Here is a 19,156-nt window from a genome sequence, read left to right as displayed (position 1 = left end):
TTTGGTTTGAGGATAAGTGAGACATGTGGAACCTTCCCCTTGGGGGTAGTTCCTTGAATTCCAGAAGATAACCCTGAGAAACTATTTCTAGCTTCCAGGGATCCTGAACATCTCTTGCCCAAGCCTGAGCAAAGAGAGAGAGTCTGCCCCCCACTAGATCCGGTCCCGGATCGGGGGCTACTCCTTCATGCTGTTTTGTTAGCAGCGGCAGGCTTCTTGGCCTGCTTACCCTTGTTCCAGCCTTGCATCGGTTTCCAGGCTGGTTTAGTTTGTGAGGTATTACCCTCTTGCTTAGAGGATGCAGAATTAGAGCCCGGTCCATTCCTGAAATTACGAAAGGAACGAAAATTAGACTTATTCTTGGCTTTGAAAGGCCCATCTTGTGGGAGGGCGTGGCCCTTTCCCCCAGTGATGTCTGAGATAATCTCTTTCAATTCTGGCCCAAAGAGAGTTTTACCCTTGAAGGGGATATTAAGCAGTTTTGTCTTGGATGATACATCCGCTGACCAAGACTTTAGCCAAAGCGCTCTGCGCGCCACAATTGCAAACCCTGAATTTTTCGCCACTAATCTAGCTATTTGCAAAGCGGCATCTAAAATAAAAGAGTTAGCCAACTTAAGTGCGTGAACTCTGTCCATAACCTCCTCATATGGAGTCTCTCTACTGAGCGACTTTTCTAGTTCCTCGAACCAGAACCACGCTGCTGTAGTGACAGGAACAATGCACGAAATGGGTTGAAGAAGGTAACCTTGCTGTACAAAAATCTTTTTAAGCAAACCCTCCAATTTTTTATCCATAGGATCTTTGAAAGCACAATTATCCTCGATAGGAATAGTAGTGCGCTTGTTTAGAGTAGAAACTGCCCCCTTGACCTTAGGGACTGTCTGCCATAAGTCCTTTCTGGGGTCGACCATAGGAAATAATTTCTTAAATATAGGAGGGGGATCAAAAGGTATGCCGGGCTTCTCCCATTCCTTATTCACTATGTCCGCCACCCGCTTGGGTATAGGAAAAGCGTCGGGGTGCACCGGAACCTCTAGGAACTTGTCCATCTTGCATAATTTTTCTGGAATGACCAGGTTGTCACAATCATCCAGAGTAGATAACACCTCCTTAAGCAGTGCGCGGAGATGTTCTAATTTAAATTTAAATGTCACAACATCAGGTTCAGCCTGTTGGGAAATTTTTCCTGAATCTGAAATTTCCCCATCTGACAAAACCTCCCTCATGGCCCCTTCAGATTGGTGTGAGGGTATGACAGAACAATTATCATCAGCGCCCTCCTGCTCTTCAGTGTTTAAAACAGAGCAATCGCGCTTTCTCTGATATGCAGGCATTTTGGATAAAATATTTGCTATGGAGTTATCCATTACAGCCGTCAATTGTTGCATGGTAATAAGCATTGGCGCGCTAGAAGTACTAGGGGCCTCCTGCGTGGGCAAAACTGGTGTAGACACAGGAGGAGATGATGTAGAACCATGTCTACTCCCTTCATCTGATGAATCATCTTGGGCAACTTCATTATCTGTGACAGTACTGTCCTTACTTTGTTTGGACGCTTTGGCACAATTATCACATAATTTAGAAGGGGGAGACACATTGACTTTCATACATATAGAACATAGCTTATCTGAAGGCACAGACATGTTAAACAGGCTTAAACTTGTCAGTAAAACACAAAAACCGTTTTAAAACAAAACCGTTACTGTCTCTTTAAATTTTAAACAGAGCACACTTTATTACTGAATATGTGAAAAAATATGAAGGAATTGTTCAAAAATTACCAAAATTTCACCGCAGTGTCTTAAAGCATTAAAAGTATTGCACACCAATTTTCAGAGCTTTAACCCTTAAAATAACGAAACCGGAGCCGGTTACAGTTTTAACCCCTCTACAGTCCCAGCTACAGCCTTTGCTGCGACACTACCAAGCCCAGAGGGGAATACGATACCAAATGACGCCTTCTAGGAACTTTTCCAACTATTTTCAGGTCCTCACACATGCATCTGCATGTCTTGCTCTCAAAAACAACTGCGCAATAATGGCGCGAAAATGAGGCTCAGCCTACAACTGGGAAGGCCCTTCCTGACTGGAAAAGGTGTCTAACATAGTGCCTGACGTTAAAAAACGTTCCCCAAGTTTATAAATGTGAAATACCAGCATAAACATGTATAAAATGCCCAAATAAAGCAATCGATTTTGCCCATAAAAGTGTCTACCAGTTTTATAGCCCATATTAAGCCCTTTATTCTGCTTGAGACTAAGAAAATGGCTTACCGGTCCCCATGAGGGGAAATGACAGCCTTCCAGCATTACACAGTCTTGTTAGAAATATGGCTAGTCATACCTTAAGCAGAAAAGTCTGCTAACTGTTTCCCCCAACTGAAGTTACTTCATCTCAACAGTCCTATGTGGAAAAAGCAAAGGATTTTAGTTACTGTCTGCTAAAATCATCTTCCTCTCACAAACAGAATTCTTCATCTCTTTCTGTTTCAGAGTAAATAGTACATACCAGCACTATTTTAAAATAACAAACTCTTGATAGTAGAATAAAAAACTACAACTAAACACCACATACTCTTAACCATCTCCGTGGAGATGTTGCCTGTGCAACGGCAAAGAGAATGACTGGGGTGGGCGGAGCCTAGGAGGGACTATATGGCCAGCTTTGCTGGGACTCTTTGCCATTTCCTGTTGGGGAAGAGATATTCCCACAAGTAAGGATGACGCCGTGGACCGGACACACCAATATTGGAGAAATGGCTTACCTATCCCAGAGGGGATTGCTGACAGTCTTCTAGCATTACTAGGTCTTGTTAGAAAAATGACTGATCATACCTGAAGCAGTTAAGCCTGCAAACTGTTCCCCCCAACTGAAGTTCTCTGGTTTCAACAGTCCTGCGAGGGAATAGCAATGGATTTTAGTTACTGGTGCTAAAATCATATTCCTCTCGGCAGAAATCTTCATCACTTTCTGCTGCAGAGTAAATAGTACAAGCCGGCACTATTTTAAAATAACAAACTCTTGATAGAAGAATAAAAAACTACAACTAAACACCACATACTCTTTACCACCCCCGTGGAGATGCTACTAGTTAGAGCGGCAAAGAGAATGACTGGGGGGGGGCGGAGCCTGAGGGGAGCTATATGGACAGCTCTGCTGTGTGCTCTCTTTGCCACTTCCTGTAGGGATTGAGAATATCCCACAAGTAAGGAAGAAGCCGTGGACCGGATACACCAATGTAGGAGAAATGTGGGTTTCATGCCCATTTAATTTTAAAAAAAAAACACATCTACAAATTAAAAGAATTATTTTAATACAAAGCAATTTGCTATTTGTTTTACAATTTGTAAGGAAGATAAATATAAAATAAAATTAACAAGTAAACAATTGTAAGTCTATCAATCAAAAAATCTCAATGTAGAGTCTTTTATAATAGTCTTACACAAAAGTAACAGTAAACACCTTTTTATAAAATGTTTACTTGTGCATAAACAACTTTGCAATATATTTTTATAATTTATTTTGCCCCCATATCATGTAATTTAGCTTTGAAAATAAATCAATTTCTAACTTTCAGACACTGAAATGAACCCTGCTGACTTCTAAAGGCTATCCCTGCTACATATATGCCCCTAATTGTCTTAATTGATAACAACTGCAAAACAATTACATTCTATAGCGACACAACAGAAATGTCCTGTAATTACAAGGTGTTTAATGTCCCCTTAATATGGTTTCAAATAAACATGATTCCTTCTGGAGGAAAAAGAAAGAAGACAGCCATAAATCTAAAGCTTCAGGGGGTAGGTATAGCGTTTGCAAACATAATGGCATCAACATTTATGCCTGCATGTATTTAAATGTATGTCTATCTGTCTCTCATTTTTACCTCAGTAGGAAAAAGTTACAAAGTCAGGAAAAAAAGCTACCAGGTAATGCTTATTATATATCTAATATACACTCCACTTACCTTGACTTGTGTTGTTCATGCCCAGGTGAGATAAATTGCCTGTGCTGTTAGAGTTATTTAGAGTTGGAAAAGACGACTCCTCAGGATCTAATGGAATTGGTAACGGAGAAGGGAAGTGGATGTTGGTCAGGTCAGGCAATGAACCCCCTGTGTTATGTGCAGCAGGAATAAGACCCGAATTGTTCTCCTGGTCACCTGATGGATAAATGCTTCAACAGAAGAATAAAAAAAATAATGAGATGCAACAATGTATAAACTTGTTTCCAGACAAAATAACACAAACTTAAAGGGACATTGAACCCAAATTTTTTCTTTCGTAATTCAGACAGAGCGTGCAATTTTAAGCTACTTTCTAATTTACTCCTATTATCAAATTTTCTTCATTCTCTTGCTATCTTTATTTGAAAAAGGCATCAAAGCTTTTTTTTTTTTGTTTTGTTCAGACTCTGGACAGCACTTTTTTTATTGGTGGATGAATTTGTCCACCAATCAGCAAGGACAACCCAGGTTGTTCACCAAAAATGGGCTGGCATCTAAACTTACATTCTTGCATTTCAAATAAAGATACCAAGAGAATGAAGAAAATTTGATATTTGGAGTAAATTAGAAAGTTGCTTAAAATGTCATGCTCTATCTGAATCACAAAATAAAAAATGTGGGTTCAGTGTCCCTTTAACAATGTTTGCATTAGAAAACATTCTGAATTTGCATTTACAAATACATTTTGCGCCAAGTGAAAGTAATTAACTGGTTTTCTCCATTATAACCTTTGCTAACTGACTTTGGCTAATCTATGACATTTAGCTGGGTAATATACAAATATGAAATGAGTTGCTAAAGATTACAAACACAAAACAAGATTTTTTACTTACCATGAAATTAAAGGGACAATATACACCAATTTTCATTTAACTGCGTGTAATAGACACTACTATAAAGAATAATATGCACAGATACTGATAAATAAAATCCAGTGTAAAACCTTTTAAAAACTTACTTAGAAGCTACCAATTTAAAACTGTTAATGACATCAGCCTGGGACACCCACTGATAGGGGCTGAGAGCAGACCCTCCCCCCATCCCCTGCATATGAAAAGATCCATTTTCATATGAAGTCTGTATACATTAATATACCTCTAAAATGTTGGGGCTTGGTTAGGAGTCTGAAAATCAGCACAATGTTATTTAAAAATCATCAAAACTATCCATTGTTACAAAAACACACCCAGATGGGCTATATAAATGGATCATCTACAAAACATTTATGCAAAGAAAAATCTAGTGTACAATGTCCCTTTAATGTATTTCACCCTCACTCCCACAGTAGAACCATTGACAGTACTGGAGTGTATATAGCCACAATGCTACTTAAGAAGGTAGAAACCCCTTCCAGAAATCTGAGGGGACGCATCCTCATCCAAGTTCACACATACTCAAAAAGAAGAAAAAAGTTGTTTAATCAGAAAAAAAATGACTGCGGGCCTCCAGGCAGAAGCCATGATTGGCCGTAGTATTGTGAGCTGCTCCTGATTCAAAGATATAGCTATGTTTGCAAATGCACTGAATCTCCTACATGAGGCTTAGGTATGGTTCGGTTATACAAATAAATGAGTACAAATTTATAGCATTTCCCGTTAACATTTTCCTCATTGTCTGTTATAAAGATGGAAGAGACTGTTTACTCTCTGTTTGAAGAATGTCATTATTTAGCACCTTTTCTGGGCTTGAGTAGGGTAAAATAATATTGCTACAATAATAATGATAACGTTTCTCATCAATATTTTTGCCAAATATTTTTTACAAAAAGTCTCTTGGGAAATGTATGTACTTCAAGAAAACATTGAGCATTTGTTTTAAATCCTAGCCATCACCTTGTAGTAATTTCTTTTTCTAAGGCATGTAATGGTGTTTATATGTAAAACCTTACTGAATTAGCAGCTCAACCCCCCTAGCTTTTAGGTGGGTGTTCTATAATTTCAGAGCAAGTGCTTGAGTTACTTGCCAGGTTTTTATATGTACTCTTACTATGTATGCAGTCTACTGATTACCAGCTCATTATAATTTCTCAGTCCAAGAGTGGCTCTTGCTGCCTCTTCTCTCCTAAAATGCCGCTGGGATTTATAATGCTATTTTCTGTGGTCCTGTTGCTCCAAATTATATTGTATAACAGGGAGAATACTTTAGAACAATTCCTTTTTTGATTTGGAAAAAAAAAAACAACAAAAACTTTATATTGAGGTTATACTGTGTGTAGAGGACTGTGTTACTTATATATTCTTGAGACAGGAATGTTTTATTTTAATTTTAATGTCTAATATGCTTCTCTATGTATATATTTGAAACATGGATATAATCTGTATATTATGTTGTGTATTGTCATTACCTCAACAATAAAGTATAAAACAAATCAGGTCTTCCTATTGATGACAACAGTACATAAAAAAATTGCACTGGATGTTAAAGGGTCCTGAGTTATACCAAACTGATAAAACATTATGATCACAGAACTATCAAACTTGATAAAGAAGCCTTAGAAGCCTTCTGAACTTTTTTGGCACACCACAATGGACAGCTAAGAGATCAGTCTGATATCTTTATTCCAAGAAATAGGTGGACATTTTCAGAACATCCACTATGAGAGAGTGACGCAATAATAATTTCAAAATGTATAAATATGGTTTATATAAAGAGCAGAGTTGTAGACAAGGCCACAAGAAGAATAAGTGTTTAACATTTTTTAGTATAACAATTTGTTTTATAGGGATAAGCTATTGCCAGGCATAACTCAGTTATCAAGATGTCTTTCCGGGACAATTGAGCCTGGACAGTGTGGTTTTTCATTATCTAAAGTAAAAATAAATGCTGTTAAAGGACCAGTAAACACAGTAGATTTGCATAATCAACAAATGCAAGATAACAAGACAATACAATAGCATTTACTCTGAATTTCAAATGAGTAGTAGATTTTTTTTCTAACATATTTCAAAGTGATGTATATTTCCACTTCCACTGTACCATGCGATTGCAATCAGCCAATCACAAATGCATATACGTATTGTCTGTGAATTCTTGCACATGCTCAGTAGGAACTGGTGACACAAAAAGTGTAAATATAAAAGACTGTGCACATTTTTTTTTAATGGAAGTAAATTGGAAAGTTGTTTAAAATTACATGCTGTATCTGAATCATGAAGTTTAATTTGACCAGATACAGATTGGAACAAATGATATGCCTCAAAAATGTTTGCTTTGCCCATGTAAGAATGCAAATGTGAGGCTTCATACAGGTTTTAAGATAAAATATTTTTCATGCATACTGTGTAAAATCATACGCTTCCGTATGCTTCAAGCCTCATTGCTGACATGCAAGGTGATGTCATCAACACTTACAGTAAGCGTAAATTGGGAATGCACAAGCATTTGGCCTTCCACCATAGGCTTAGTGGTGCACATGGTCACAAAACCAAAATAAGAGTCATATATCCTGTACTTATGTAGCAAATGTCAATGCTGCCCTCATTATGCTATTATTACTAAACTATATATTATTTAAAGAGACACTGAACCCAAATTTCTTTCGGGATTCAGATAGAGCATGCAATTTCAAGCAACTTTCTCATTTTAGTCCTATTATCAAATTTTCTTCATTCTCTTGGTATCTTTATTTGAAATGCAAGAATGTAAGTTTAGATGCCGGACTATTTTTGGTGATCAACCGGGGATGTTCTTGCTTATTGGTGGATAAATTCACAAACAATAAACAAGTGCTGTCCATGGTCTGAACCAAAAAAAATAGCTTAGATGCCTTCTTTTTCAAGATAAAGAAGACAAATTGAAAATAGGAGTAAATTAGAAAGTTGCTTAAAATTGCATGCTCTTTCTGAATCACGAAAGAAAAAATTTGGGTTCAGTGTCCCTTTAAGCTAAATCTACTGATGCTTTGGAGTACCCTAATCTTTTTATTGAATAAAGTAACTTTTCGCTACACATGCTGAAAACATTACATTTAATGTTTTCGAAAGTAAACATTTTAAAAACTATATAATACACATTTGCATTTGTTTTGAGCCAAATGTAAAATATTACAATTTGCTTCCATATTCATTGCATTCATACAAAAATGTTAACTAAGGTCCCTTTAAAGGGATACTAAACCCAATTCCTTTCAGATAGAGCATGCTATTTTAAGCAACTTTCTAATTTACTCCTATTATTATTTTTTAATTCTCTTGCTATCATTATTTGAAAAAGCAGAAATATAAGGTTAGCAGCCGGCCCATTTTTGGTTCAGCATCTGGGTAGCGCTTGCTGATAGGTGGCTATATTTGGCTACCAATCAGCAAGTGCTACCAAGATGCTGAACTAAAAATGGGCCGGCTCTTAAGCTTACATTCCTGCTTTGTAAAATAAAGATAGCAAGAAAATGAATATGTATAATAGGACTAAATTAGAAAGTTGCTTAAAAATGCATGCTCTATCTGAATCATGAAAGAAAAAACATAATTTATGTAAGAACTTACCTGATAAATTCATTTCTTTCATATTAGCAAGAGTCCATGAGCTAGTGACGTATGGGATATACATTCCTACCAGGAGGGGCAAAGTTTCCCAAACCTCAAAATGCCTACAAATACACCCCTCACCACACCCACAAATTAGTTTAACGAATAGCCAAGAAGTGGGGTGATAAGAAAAAAGTGCGAAAGCATATAAAATAAGGAATTGGAATAATTGTGCTTTATACAAAAAAATCATAACCACCACAAAAAAGGGCGGGCCTCATGGACTCTTGCTAATATGAAAGAAATGAATTTATCAGGTAAGTTCTTACATAAATTAAGTTTTCTTTCATGTAATTAGCAAGAGTCCATGAGCTAGTGACGTATGGGATAATGACTACCCAAGATGTGGATCTTTCCACGCAAGAGTCACTAGAGAGGGAGGGATAAAATAAAGACAGCCAATTCCTGCTGAAAATAATCCACACCCAAAATAAAGTTTAATGAAAAACATAACAGAAGATTCAAACTGAAACCGCTGCCTGAAGTACTTTTCTACCAAAAACTGCTTCAGAAGAAGAAAATACATCAAAATGGTAGAATTTAGTAAAAGTATGCAAAGAAGACCAAGTTGCTGCTTTGCAAATCTGATCAACCGAAGCTTCATTCCTAAACGCCCAGGAAGTAGAAACTGACCTAGTAGAATGAGCTGTAATCCTTTGAGGCGGAGTTTTACCCGACTCAACATAGGCATGATGAATTAAAGATTTCAACCAAGATGCCAAAGAAATGGCAGAAGCTTTCTGGCCTTTTCTAGAACCGGAAAAGATAACAAATAGACTAGAAGTCTTTCGGAAAGACTTAGTAGCTTCAACATAATATTTCAAAGCTCTAACAACATCCAAAGAATGCAACGATTTCTCCTTAGAATTCTTAGGATTAGGACATAATGAGGGAACCACAATTTCTCTACTAATGTTGTTGGAATTCACAACCTTAGGTAAAAATTCAAAAGAAGTTCGCAACAACGCCTTATCCTGATGAAAAATCAGAAAAGGAGACTCGCAAGAAAGAGCAGATAATTCAGAGACTCTTCTGGCAGAAGAGATCGCCAAAAGGAACAAAACTTTCCAAGAAAGTAATTTAATGTCCAATGAATGCATGGGTTCAAAAGGAGGAGCTTGAAGAGCCCCCAGAACCAAATTCAAACTCCAAGGAGGAGAAATTGACTTAATGACAGGTTTTATACGAACCAAAGCTTGTACAAAACAATGAATATCAGGAAGATTAGCAATCTTTCTGTGAAAAAGAACAGAAAGAGCAGAGATTTGTCCTTTCAAAGAACTTGCGGATAAACCTTTATCTAAACCATCCTGAAGAAACTGTAAAATTCTCGGAATTCTAAGAGAATGCCAAGAAAAATGATGAGAAAGACACCAAGAAATATAAGTCTTCCAGACTCTATAATATATCTCTCTAGATACAGATTTACGAGCCTGTAACATAGTATTAATCACAGAGTCAGAGAAACCTCTTTGACCAAGAATCAAGCGTTCAATCTCCATACCTTTAAATTTAAGGATTTGAGATCCTGATGGAAAAAAGGACCTTGCGACAGAAGGTCTGGTCTTAGCGGAAGAGTCCACGGATGGCAAGAGGCCATCCGGACAAGATCCGCATACCAAAACCTGTGAGGCCATGCTGGAGCTACCAGCAGAACAAACGAGCATTCCTTCAGAATCTTGGAGATTACTCTTGGAAGAAGAACTAGAGGCGGAAAGATATAGGCAGGATGATACTTCCAAGGAAGTGATAATGCATCCACTGCTTCCGCCTGAGGATCCCGGGATCTGGACAGATACCTGGTTAGTTTCTTGTTTAGATGAGACGCCATCAGATCTATTTCTGGAAGCTCCCACATTTGAACAATCTGAAGAAATACCTCTGGGTGAAGAGACCATTCGCCCGGATGCAACGTTTGGCGACTGAGATAATCCGCTTCCCAATTGTCTATACCTAGGATATGAACCGCAGAGATTAGACAGGAGCTGGATTCCGCCCAAACCAGAATTCGAGATACTTCTTTCATAGCCAGAGGACTGTGAGTCCCTCCTTGATGATTGATGTATGCCACAGTTGTGACATTGTCTGTCTGAAAACAAATGAACGATTCTCTCTACAGAAGAGGCCAAGACTGAAGAGCTCTGAAAATTGCACGGAGTTCCAAAATATTGATCGGTAATCTCACCTCCTGAGATTCCCAAACACCTTGTGCCGTCAGAGATCCCCACACAGCTCCCCAACCTGTAAGACTTCTGCATCTGTTGAAATTACAGTCCAGGTCGGAAGAACAAAAGAAGCCCCCTGAATTAAACAATGGTGATCTGTCCACCACGTTAGAGAGTGTCGTACAATCGGTTTTAAAGATATTAATTGAGATATCTTTGTGTAATCCCTGCACCATTGATTCAGCATACAGAGCTGAAGAGGTCGCATGTGAAAACGAGCAAAGGGGATCGCGTCCGATGCAGCAGTCATAAGACCTAGAATTTCCATGCATAAGGCTACCGAAGGGAATGATTGTGACTGAAGGTTTCGACAAGCTGAAATCAATTTTAGACGTCTCTTGTCTGTCAAAGACAGAGTCATGGACACTGAATCTATCTGGAAACCCAGAAATGTTACCCTTGTCTGAGGAATCAATGAACTTTTTAGTGAATTGATCCTCCAACCATGATCTTGAAGAAACAACACAAGTCGATTCGTATGAGATTCTGCTAAATGTAAAGACTGAGCAAGTACCAAGATATCGTCCAAATAAGGAAATACCACAATACCCTGTTCTCTGATTACAGACAGAAGGGCACCAAGAACCTTTGTAAAAATTCTTGGAGCTGTAGCTAGGCCAAACGGCAGAGCCACAAACTGGTAATGCTTGTCCAGAAAAGAGAATCTCAGGAACTGATAATGATCTGGATGAATCGGAATATGCAGATATGCATCCTGTAAATCTATTGTGGACATATAATGCCCTTGTTGAACAAAAGGCAAGATAGTCCTTACAGTTACCATTTTGAACGTTGGTATCCTTACATAACGATTCAATATTTTTAGATCCAGAACTGGTCTGAAGGAATTCTCCTTCTTTGGTACAATGAAGAGATTCGAATAAAACCCCAGCCCCTGTTCCAGAACTGGAACTGGCATAATTACTCCAGCCAACTCTAGATCTGAAACACATTTCAGAAATGCTTGAGCTTTCACTGGATTTACTGGGACACGGGAAAGAAAAAATCTCTTTGCAGGAGGTTTTATCTTGAAACCAATTCTGTACCCTTCTGAAACAATGTTCTGAATCCAAAGATTGTGAACAGAATTGATCCAAATTTCTTTGAAAAAATGTAACCTGCCCCCTACCAGCTGAGCTGGAATGAGGGCCGCACCTTCATGTGGACTTAGAAGCTGGCTTTGCTTTTCTAGAAGGCTTGGATTTATTCCAGACTGGAGATGGTTTCCAAACTGAAACTGCTCCTGAGGATGAAGGATCAGGTTTTTGTTCTTTGTTGAAACGAAAGGAACGAAAACGATTATTAGCCCTGTTTTTACCCTTAGATTTTTAATCCTGTGGTAAAAAAGTTCCTTTCCCACCAGTAACAGTTGAGATAATAGAATCCAACTGAGAACCAAATAATTTGTTACCCTGGAAAGAAATGGAAAGTAGAGTCGATTTAGAAGACATATAAGCATTCCAAGTTTTAAGCCATAAAGCTCTTCTAGCTAAAATAGCTAGAGACATAAACCTGACATCAACTCTGATAATATCAAAAATGGCATCACAGATAAAATTATTAGCATGTTGAAGAAGAAGAATAATATTATGAGAATCATGATCTGTAACTTGTTGCGCTAAAGTTTCCAACCAAAAAGTTGAAGCTGCAGCAACATCAGCCAATGATATAGCAGGTCTAAGAAGATTACCTGAACACGGATAAGCTTTTCTTAGAAATGATTCAATTTTCCTATCTAAAGGATCCTTAAACGAAGTACCATCTGACGTAGGAATAGTAGTACGTTTAGCAAAGGTAGAAATAGCCCCATCAACTTTAGGGATTTTGTCCCAAAATTCTAATCTGTCGGACGGCACAGGATATAATTGCTTAAAACGTTTAGAAGGGGTAAATGAATTACCCAAATTATTCCATTCTCTGGAAATTACTTCAGAAATAGCACCGGGAACAGGAAAAACTTCTGGAATAACCACAGGAGATTTAAAGACCTTATCTAAACGTTTAGATTTAGTATCAAGAGGACCAGAATCCTCAATTTCTAAAGCAATTAGTACTTCTTTAAGGAAAGAACGAATAAATTCCATTTTAAATAAATATGAAGATTTATCAGCATCAACCTCTGAGACAGAATCCTCTGAACCAGAAGAGTCATTAGAATCAGAATGATGATGTTCATTTAAAAATTCATCTGTATAAAGAGAAGTTTTAAAAGATTTTTTATGTTTACTAGAAAGAGGAATAACAGACATAGCCTTCTTGATGGATTCAGAAACAAAATCTCTTATGTTATCAGGAACATTCTGAACATTAGATGTTGATGGAACTGCAACAGGTAATGGTACATTACTAAAGGAAATATTATCTGCATTAACAAGTTTGTCATGACAATTAATACAAACAACAGCTGGAGGAACAGCTACCAAAAGTTTACAGCAGATACACTTAGCTTTGGTAGTTCCAGCACCAGACAGCGATTTTCCTGAAGTATCTTCTGACTCAGATGCAACGTGAGACATCTTGCAATATGTAAGACAAAAAACAACATATAAAGCAAAATTGATCAAATTCCTTAAATGACAGTTTCAGGAATGGGAAAAAATGCCAAGGAACAAGCTTCTAGCAACCAGAAGCAAAGAAAAATGAGACTTAAATAATGTGGAGACAAAAGCGACGCCCATATTTTTTTTAGCGCCAAATAAGACGCCCACATTATTTGGCGCCTAAATGCTTTTGGCGCCAAAAATGACGCCACGTCCGGAACGCCGACATTTTTGGCGCAAAAGAACGTCAAAAATGACGCAACTTCCGGCGACACGTATGACGCCGGAAACAGAAAAGATTTTTTGCGCCAAAAAAGTCAGCGCCAAGAATGACGCAATAAAATGAAGCATTTTCAGCCCCCGCGAGCCTAACAGCCCACAGGGAAAAAAGTCAAATTTTTAAGGTAAGAAAAATAATTGATTCAAGTGCATTATCCCATATATGAAACTGACTGCCTGAAAATAAGGAATGTTGAACATCCTGAGTCAAGGCAAATAAATGTTTGAATACATATATTTAGAACTTTATTAAAAAAGTGCCCAACCATAGCTTAGAGTGTCACAGAAAATAAGACTTACTTACCCCAGGACACTCATCTACATGTTTGTAGAAAGCCAAACCAGTACTGAAACGAAAATCAGCAGAGGTAATGGTATATATATATAAGAGTATATCGTCGATCTGAAAAGGGAGGTAAGAGATGAATCTCTACGACCGATAACAGAGAACCTATGAAATAGACCCCGTAGAAGGAGATCATTGAATTCAAACAGGCAATACTCTCCTCACATCCCTCTGACATTCACTGCACGCTGAGAGGAAAACCGGGCTCCAAACTGCTGCGGAGCGCATACCAACGTAGAATCTAGCACAAACTTACTTCACCACCTCCATAGGAGGCAAAGTTTGTAAAACTGATTTGTGGGTGTGGAGAGGGGTGTATTTGTAGGCATTTTGAGGTTTGGGAAACTTTGCCCCTCCTGGTAGGAATGTATATCCCATACGTCACTAGCTCATGGACTCTTGCTAATTACATGAAAGAAATGTGGGTTTAGAGTCCCTTTAACAAAAACAAACTAATCAAACACATACAAAAAATCTAAAACTGTTTTTGCTTGGAAAGTTAAAAAACATAACTCTAAAGACAGGTAGGGATTCAAAAAGTTAAAATGTACACAATTCAAGAAAGATTTTACACCATCCTTAACAGTTTATTCTGGTGTCAGCAATTAAGTATATAAGCTTCACTTTTGGATTTTCATTAAACTAATTCTAAGTAACCAATTATTTTGTTAGTGCACATGTTTACTATATTATAAGGTGTATCATTAAAGGGACATTGTACACTAGATTTTTCTTCTCATAATGTTTTGTAGATTATCCATTTATATAGCGCATCGGGGAGTGTTTTTGTAAAAGTGTATAGTTTCGATTTCTTTCTTTCTTTTTTTTTTTTTTTTTTTTTTTTTTATAACAACATTGTGCTGATTTTCAGACTCCTAACCAAGTCCCAAAGTATCAGATGTAGACCCAAGTCAACAAACAGACTCCTGCTTGCTCTTGTTTGTGTAGTGGGTATTTTCATATGCAGGGGAGGAGGAGGAGGGTCTGCACTACTTGCTTTCTCAGCGCCTTTCAATGAGTGTCACAGCCTAACTTTATCAACAGTGCTAAACTGGGAGCTTCTAAGTAATTTTTTAAAAGGTTTTATACTGGATTTTTATATAAGTATCTGTGCATATACTTCTTTATAGTAGTGTCTATTACATGCAGTTATATGAAAATAGGTGTATACTGTCCCTTTAACAAAAAAGATTCAGGATTAAAAGGGACACTAAACCCAAATTTTTTCTTTCATAATTCAGATAGAGCATTCAATTTTAAGTAACATTCTAATTTACTCCTATTATCAATTTTTCTTCGTTCTCTTGCTATCTTTATTTGAAAAACCTAAGGAAACGGCCAGGAGCTTGCGGCCGAGAAACACGTTTTAAGCTCATCAATAAAACAACCATTGTTTTCATCTTAAGCTTTGTAACAGCTTTTTTATCCTTTTACTTTCTGGGGACTTTTGAACTCACAAGCAGTATTTCATTCACGGATACTGTAGTTCAATCCCGATGCTAGTGAAAGCCGCACAATATAATCCGTGCCTGCATAGAAGATCCTCTGTTGCCTACGGAGAAGAGTCCACAGCTGTGCTTTCGATTCACTGGATGATCCACATTACAGCGTACTGACTGCTGCTGAACGTCAGCCTGCACATTCGCACTTCTTTCTTTAAGAGTGCCAGTACTCTTGTGAGTATATTTTCATTTGCTTGCTTATCTGATATCCCATACTTTGGAGTTTATCTGCACTATGAGGTGCTGTCTTTCTTTGTTCACTCTTTATTTGAAAAAGCAGGAATGTAAGGTTAGAAGTCGGACCATTTTTGGTTCAGCACCTGGGTAGAGCTTGCTGATTGGTTTACTACATTTAGCCACCAATAAAGCAAGCGCTACCTAGGTGCTGAACCAAAAATAGGCCGGCTCTTAAGCTTATATTCCTCCTTTTTTAAATAAAGATAGCATGAGAACAAAGAAAAATTTATAACAGAAGTAAATTAGGAAGTTGATTAAAATTGTATGCTCTATCTATATTGGGTTTGCTATCCCTTTATCCCTCTCTGCATCGGCCAGCGATGGTGCCAATCATTGGTGGGTGGGAGCCATAGCAGGAAGGTGGGATGATGCTGCTAGTAACGGCGGGGGGGGGGGGGGGTGCGCGAGACCGCTACACTACAGAAAAGTGTAAGGGATGGAGGGAGAGGGGAGAATAAATGTTTGGAAAGGGATCTGGGAGGGTATTGAAGGGGGGCAGCTACACTACAGAAAATTGGGGACTTATTCATTTATTCACAAAAAAAGGATTTTTTTTTAACAAACTGAGCACTGGCAGACAGCTGCCAGTACTGAAGATGGCGGCAACTAGATAGAGGGGGGAGGGTTAGAGAGCTGTTTGGGGGGGGGGACAGGGAGGTTGGCGGCTAAGGGGGGACTCCAACACTGTAGAATACCTATAAAAAATGCCTTTTATTTTAGTACTGGCAAACTTTCTGCCAGTACTTAAGATGGCGGTGACAATTGTGAGGTGGGGGAGGGAAGAGAGCTGTTTGAGGGGGGTCAGGGAGGGATCAGGGAGTGGGATGTGTCAGGTGGGAGGCTGATCTCTACACTAAAGCTAAAATTAACCCTACAAGCTACCTAATTAACCCCTTAACTGCTGGGCATAATACAAGCAATGCCAAAGCCATATATGTCTGCTATTTCTGAACAAAGGGGATCCCAGAGAAGCATTTACAACCATTTGTGCCATAATTGCACAAGCTGTTTGTTAATAATTTCAGTGAGAAACCTAAAGTTTGTGAAAAAGTAAACAATTTTTTTAAAATTTGATCTCATTTGGCGGCGAAATGGTGGCATGACATATACCAAAATGGGCCTAGATCAATACTTTGGGTTGTCTACAAAAAATATATATACATGTGAAAGGTTATTCAGGGATTCCTGAGAGATATCAATGTAACTATCGCTAATTGTGGGGGTAAAAATGGTACTTGTACTTATTGCCCTATAACTTGCAAAAAAAGCAAACAACATGTAAACATTGGGTATTTCTAAACTCAGGACAAAATTTAGAAATTATTTAGCATGGGTGTTTTTTGGTGGTTGTAGATGTGTAACAGATTTTGGGGGTCAAAGTTAGAAAAGGTGTGTTTTTAACATTTTTTCATCATATTTTATATTTTTTATAATAAATTATAAGATATGATGAAAATAATGGTATCGTTAGAAAGTCCATTTAATGGAGAGTAAAACTGTATATAATATGTGTGGGTACAGTAAATGAGTAAGAGAAAAAAGGGAAATGTATTCTTACCTGATAAATTTGATTCTTTTACGATACGATGATTCCACGGATTTCATCCTTACTTGTGGGATATCGCCTCCTGGTCAGCAGGAGGAGGCAAAGAGCTCCAAAGCAGAGCTGCATATATAGCTCCTCCCACTCCAGTCATTCGACCGAAGTTAGGAAGAGAAAGGAAAAGCAAAGGAGCAGAGGTGACTGAAGCTAAACAAAAATAAAGACCTGTCTCACAAAAAAAAAAAACAGGGAGGGCCGTGGACTCATCGTATCCTAAAAGAAACAAATTTATCAGGTAAGAATAAAATTTCCCTTTTCTTTTACAAGATACGATGAGTCCACGGATTTCATCCTTACTTGTGGGATACAATACCAAAGCTATAGGACACTGATGAAACGGGAGAGACAAGACAGGTAACCTAAGCGGAAAGCACCACTTCTTGGAGAACTTTCCTCCCAAAAACGGCCTCAGACGAGGCAAAAGTATCGATTTTGTAAAATTTTGAAAAAGTGTGAAGAGACGACCAAGTCGCAGCTTTGCAAATCTGTTCCACAGAAGCATCATGTTTAAACGCCCATGAGGAAGCCACAGCCCTAGTGGAATGAGCCGTAATTCGTTCAGGAGGCTGCTGTCCAGCAGTCTCATATGCAAGACGGATGATACTCTTCCGCCAAAAAGAAAGAGAGGTAGCTGTAGCTTTCTGACCCCTACGCTTCCCAGAAAAAACAACAAACAGGGAAGAAGATTGACGAAAATCCTTAGTTGCTTGTAAGTAAAACTTCAAGGCACGGACCACGTCTAAATTATGTAACAGTCGCTCCTTCTTAGAAGGAGGATTAGGACACAAGGAAGGAACAACAATTTCCTGATTAATATTTTTATTTCAAACAACCTTAGGAAGAAAACCAGGTTTGGTACGCAAGACTACCTTATCTGCATGGAAAATAAGATAAGGAGAATCACATTGTAATGCCGAAAGCTCAGAAACTCTGTGAGCAGAAGAAATAGCAACCACAAATAAAACTTTCCAAGATAACTTAATATCTATGGAATGCATAGGTTCAAACGGAACCCCTTGAAGAACACTAAGAACTAAATTCAAACTCCAAGGAGGAGCAATCGGTCTAAACACAGGCCTGATTCTAGTCAGAGCCTGACAAAAAGAGTGAACATCTGGAACATCTGCCAGACGCTTGTGTAGCAAAATAGACAAAGCAGAAATCTGTCCCTTTAAGGAATTTGCTGACAACCCTTTCTCCAATCCTTCTTGGATAAAGGATAAAATCCTGGGAATCCTAACCCTACTCTATGAGTAGCCCTTGGATTTGCACCAATAAAGATATTTACGCCATATCTTATGGTAAATTTTTCTAGTAACAGGCTTACGTGCCTGAATCAAGGTATCAATGACCGAATCAGAGAACCCTCGCTTAGATAAAATCAAGCTTTCAATCTGCAAGCAGTCAGCTGCAGAGAAATTAGATTTGGATGATGGAAGGGTCCCTGAATGAGAAGGTCCTGCCTCAACGGAAGCTTCCACGGTGGCAGAGATGACATGTCCACTAGATCGGCATACCAAGTCCTGCGAGGCCACGCAGGAGCGATGAGAATCACCAAAGCCCTTTCCTGTTTGACTCGAGCAATCACCCGGGGAAGGAGAGCAAATGGAGGGAACACATAAGCTAGGTTGAACGACCAAGGCACTGCCAAGGCATCTATCAGTTCGGCCTGAGGATCCCTGGACCTGGATCCTTATCTCGCGAGCTTGGCATTCTGACGAGACGCCATAAGATCCCTCTCCGGCCTGCCCCATCTGAGAGTCAGGCTGGCAAATACTTACGGATGGAGTTCCCATTCCCCCGGATGAAATGTCTGTCTGCTCAAAAAAATCTGCCTCCCAATTGTCCACTCCTGGGATGTGGATTGCTGACAGATAACAAGAGTGAG

At 38.5% G+C, this 19,156-nt stretch overlaps 1 protein-coding gene across 1 annotated transcript in view; it reads right to left on the bottom strand.

Moving 5' to 3' along the window:
• Positions 1-19,156, bottom strand: part of CRTC1 (CREB regulated transcription coactivator 1) — an 871,795-nt gene that overhangs the window by 258,032 nt on the left and 594,607 nt on the right. The window contains exon 8 of the mRNA XM_053702973.1: positions 3,975-4,183. Coding sequence (XP_053558948.1) covers positions 3,975-4,183 — 209 coding nt within the window. The remainder of the gene's footprint in view (positions 1-3,974; positions 4,184-19,156) is intronic.

Source organism: Bombina bombina, chromosome 2 (assembly GCF_027579735.1).
Source record: "Bombina bombina isolate aBomBom1 chromosome 2, aBomBom1.pri, whole genome shotgun sequence".
Taxonomy (NCBI): Eukaryota; Metazoa; Chordata; class Amphibia; order Anura; family Bombinatoridae; genus Bombina; species Bombina bombina.
The sequence above is the reverse complement of the archived record's forward strand: the minus strand, read 5'-3'. Positions and strand labels throughout refer to the sequence as shown.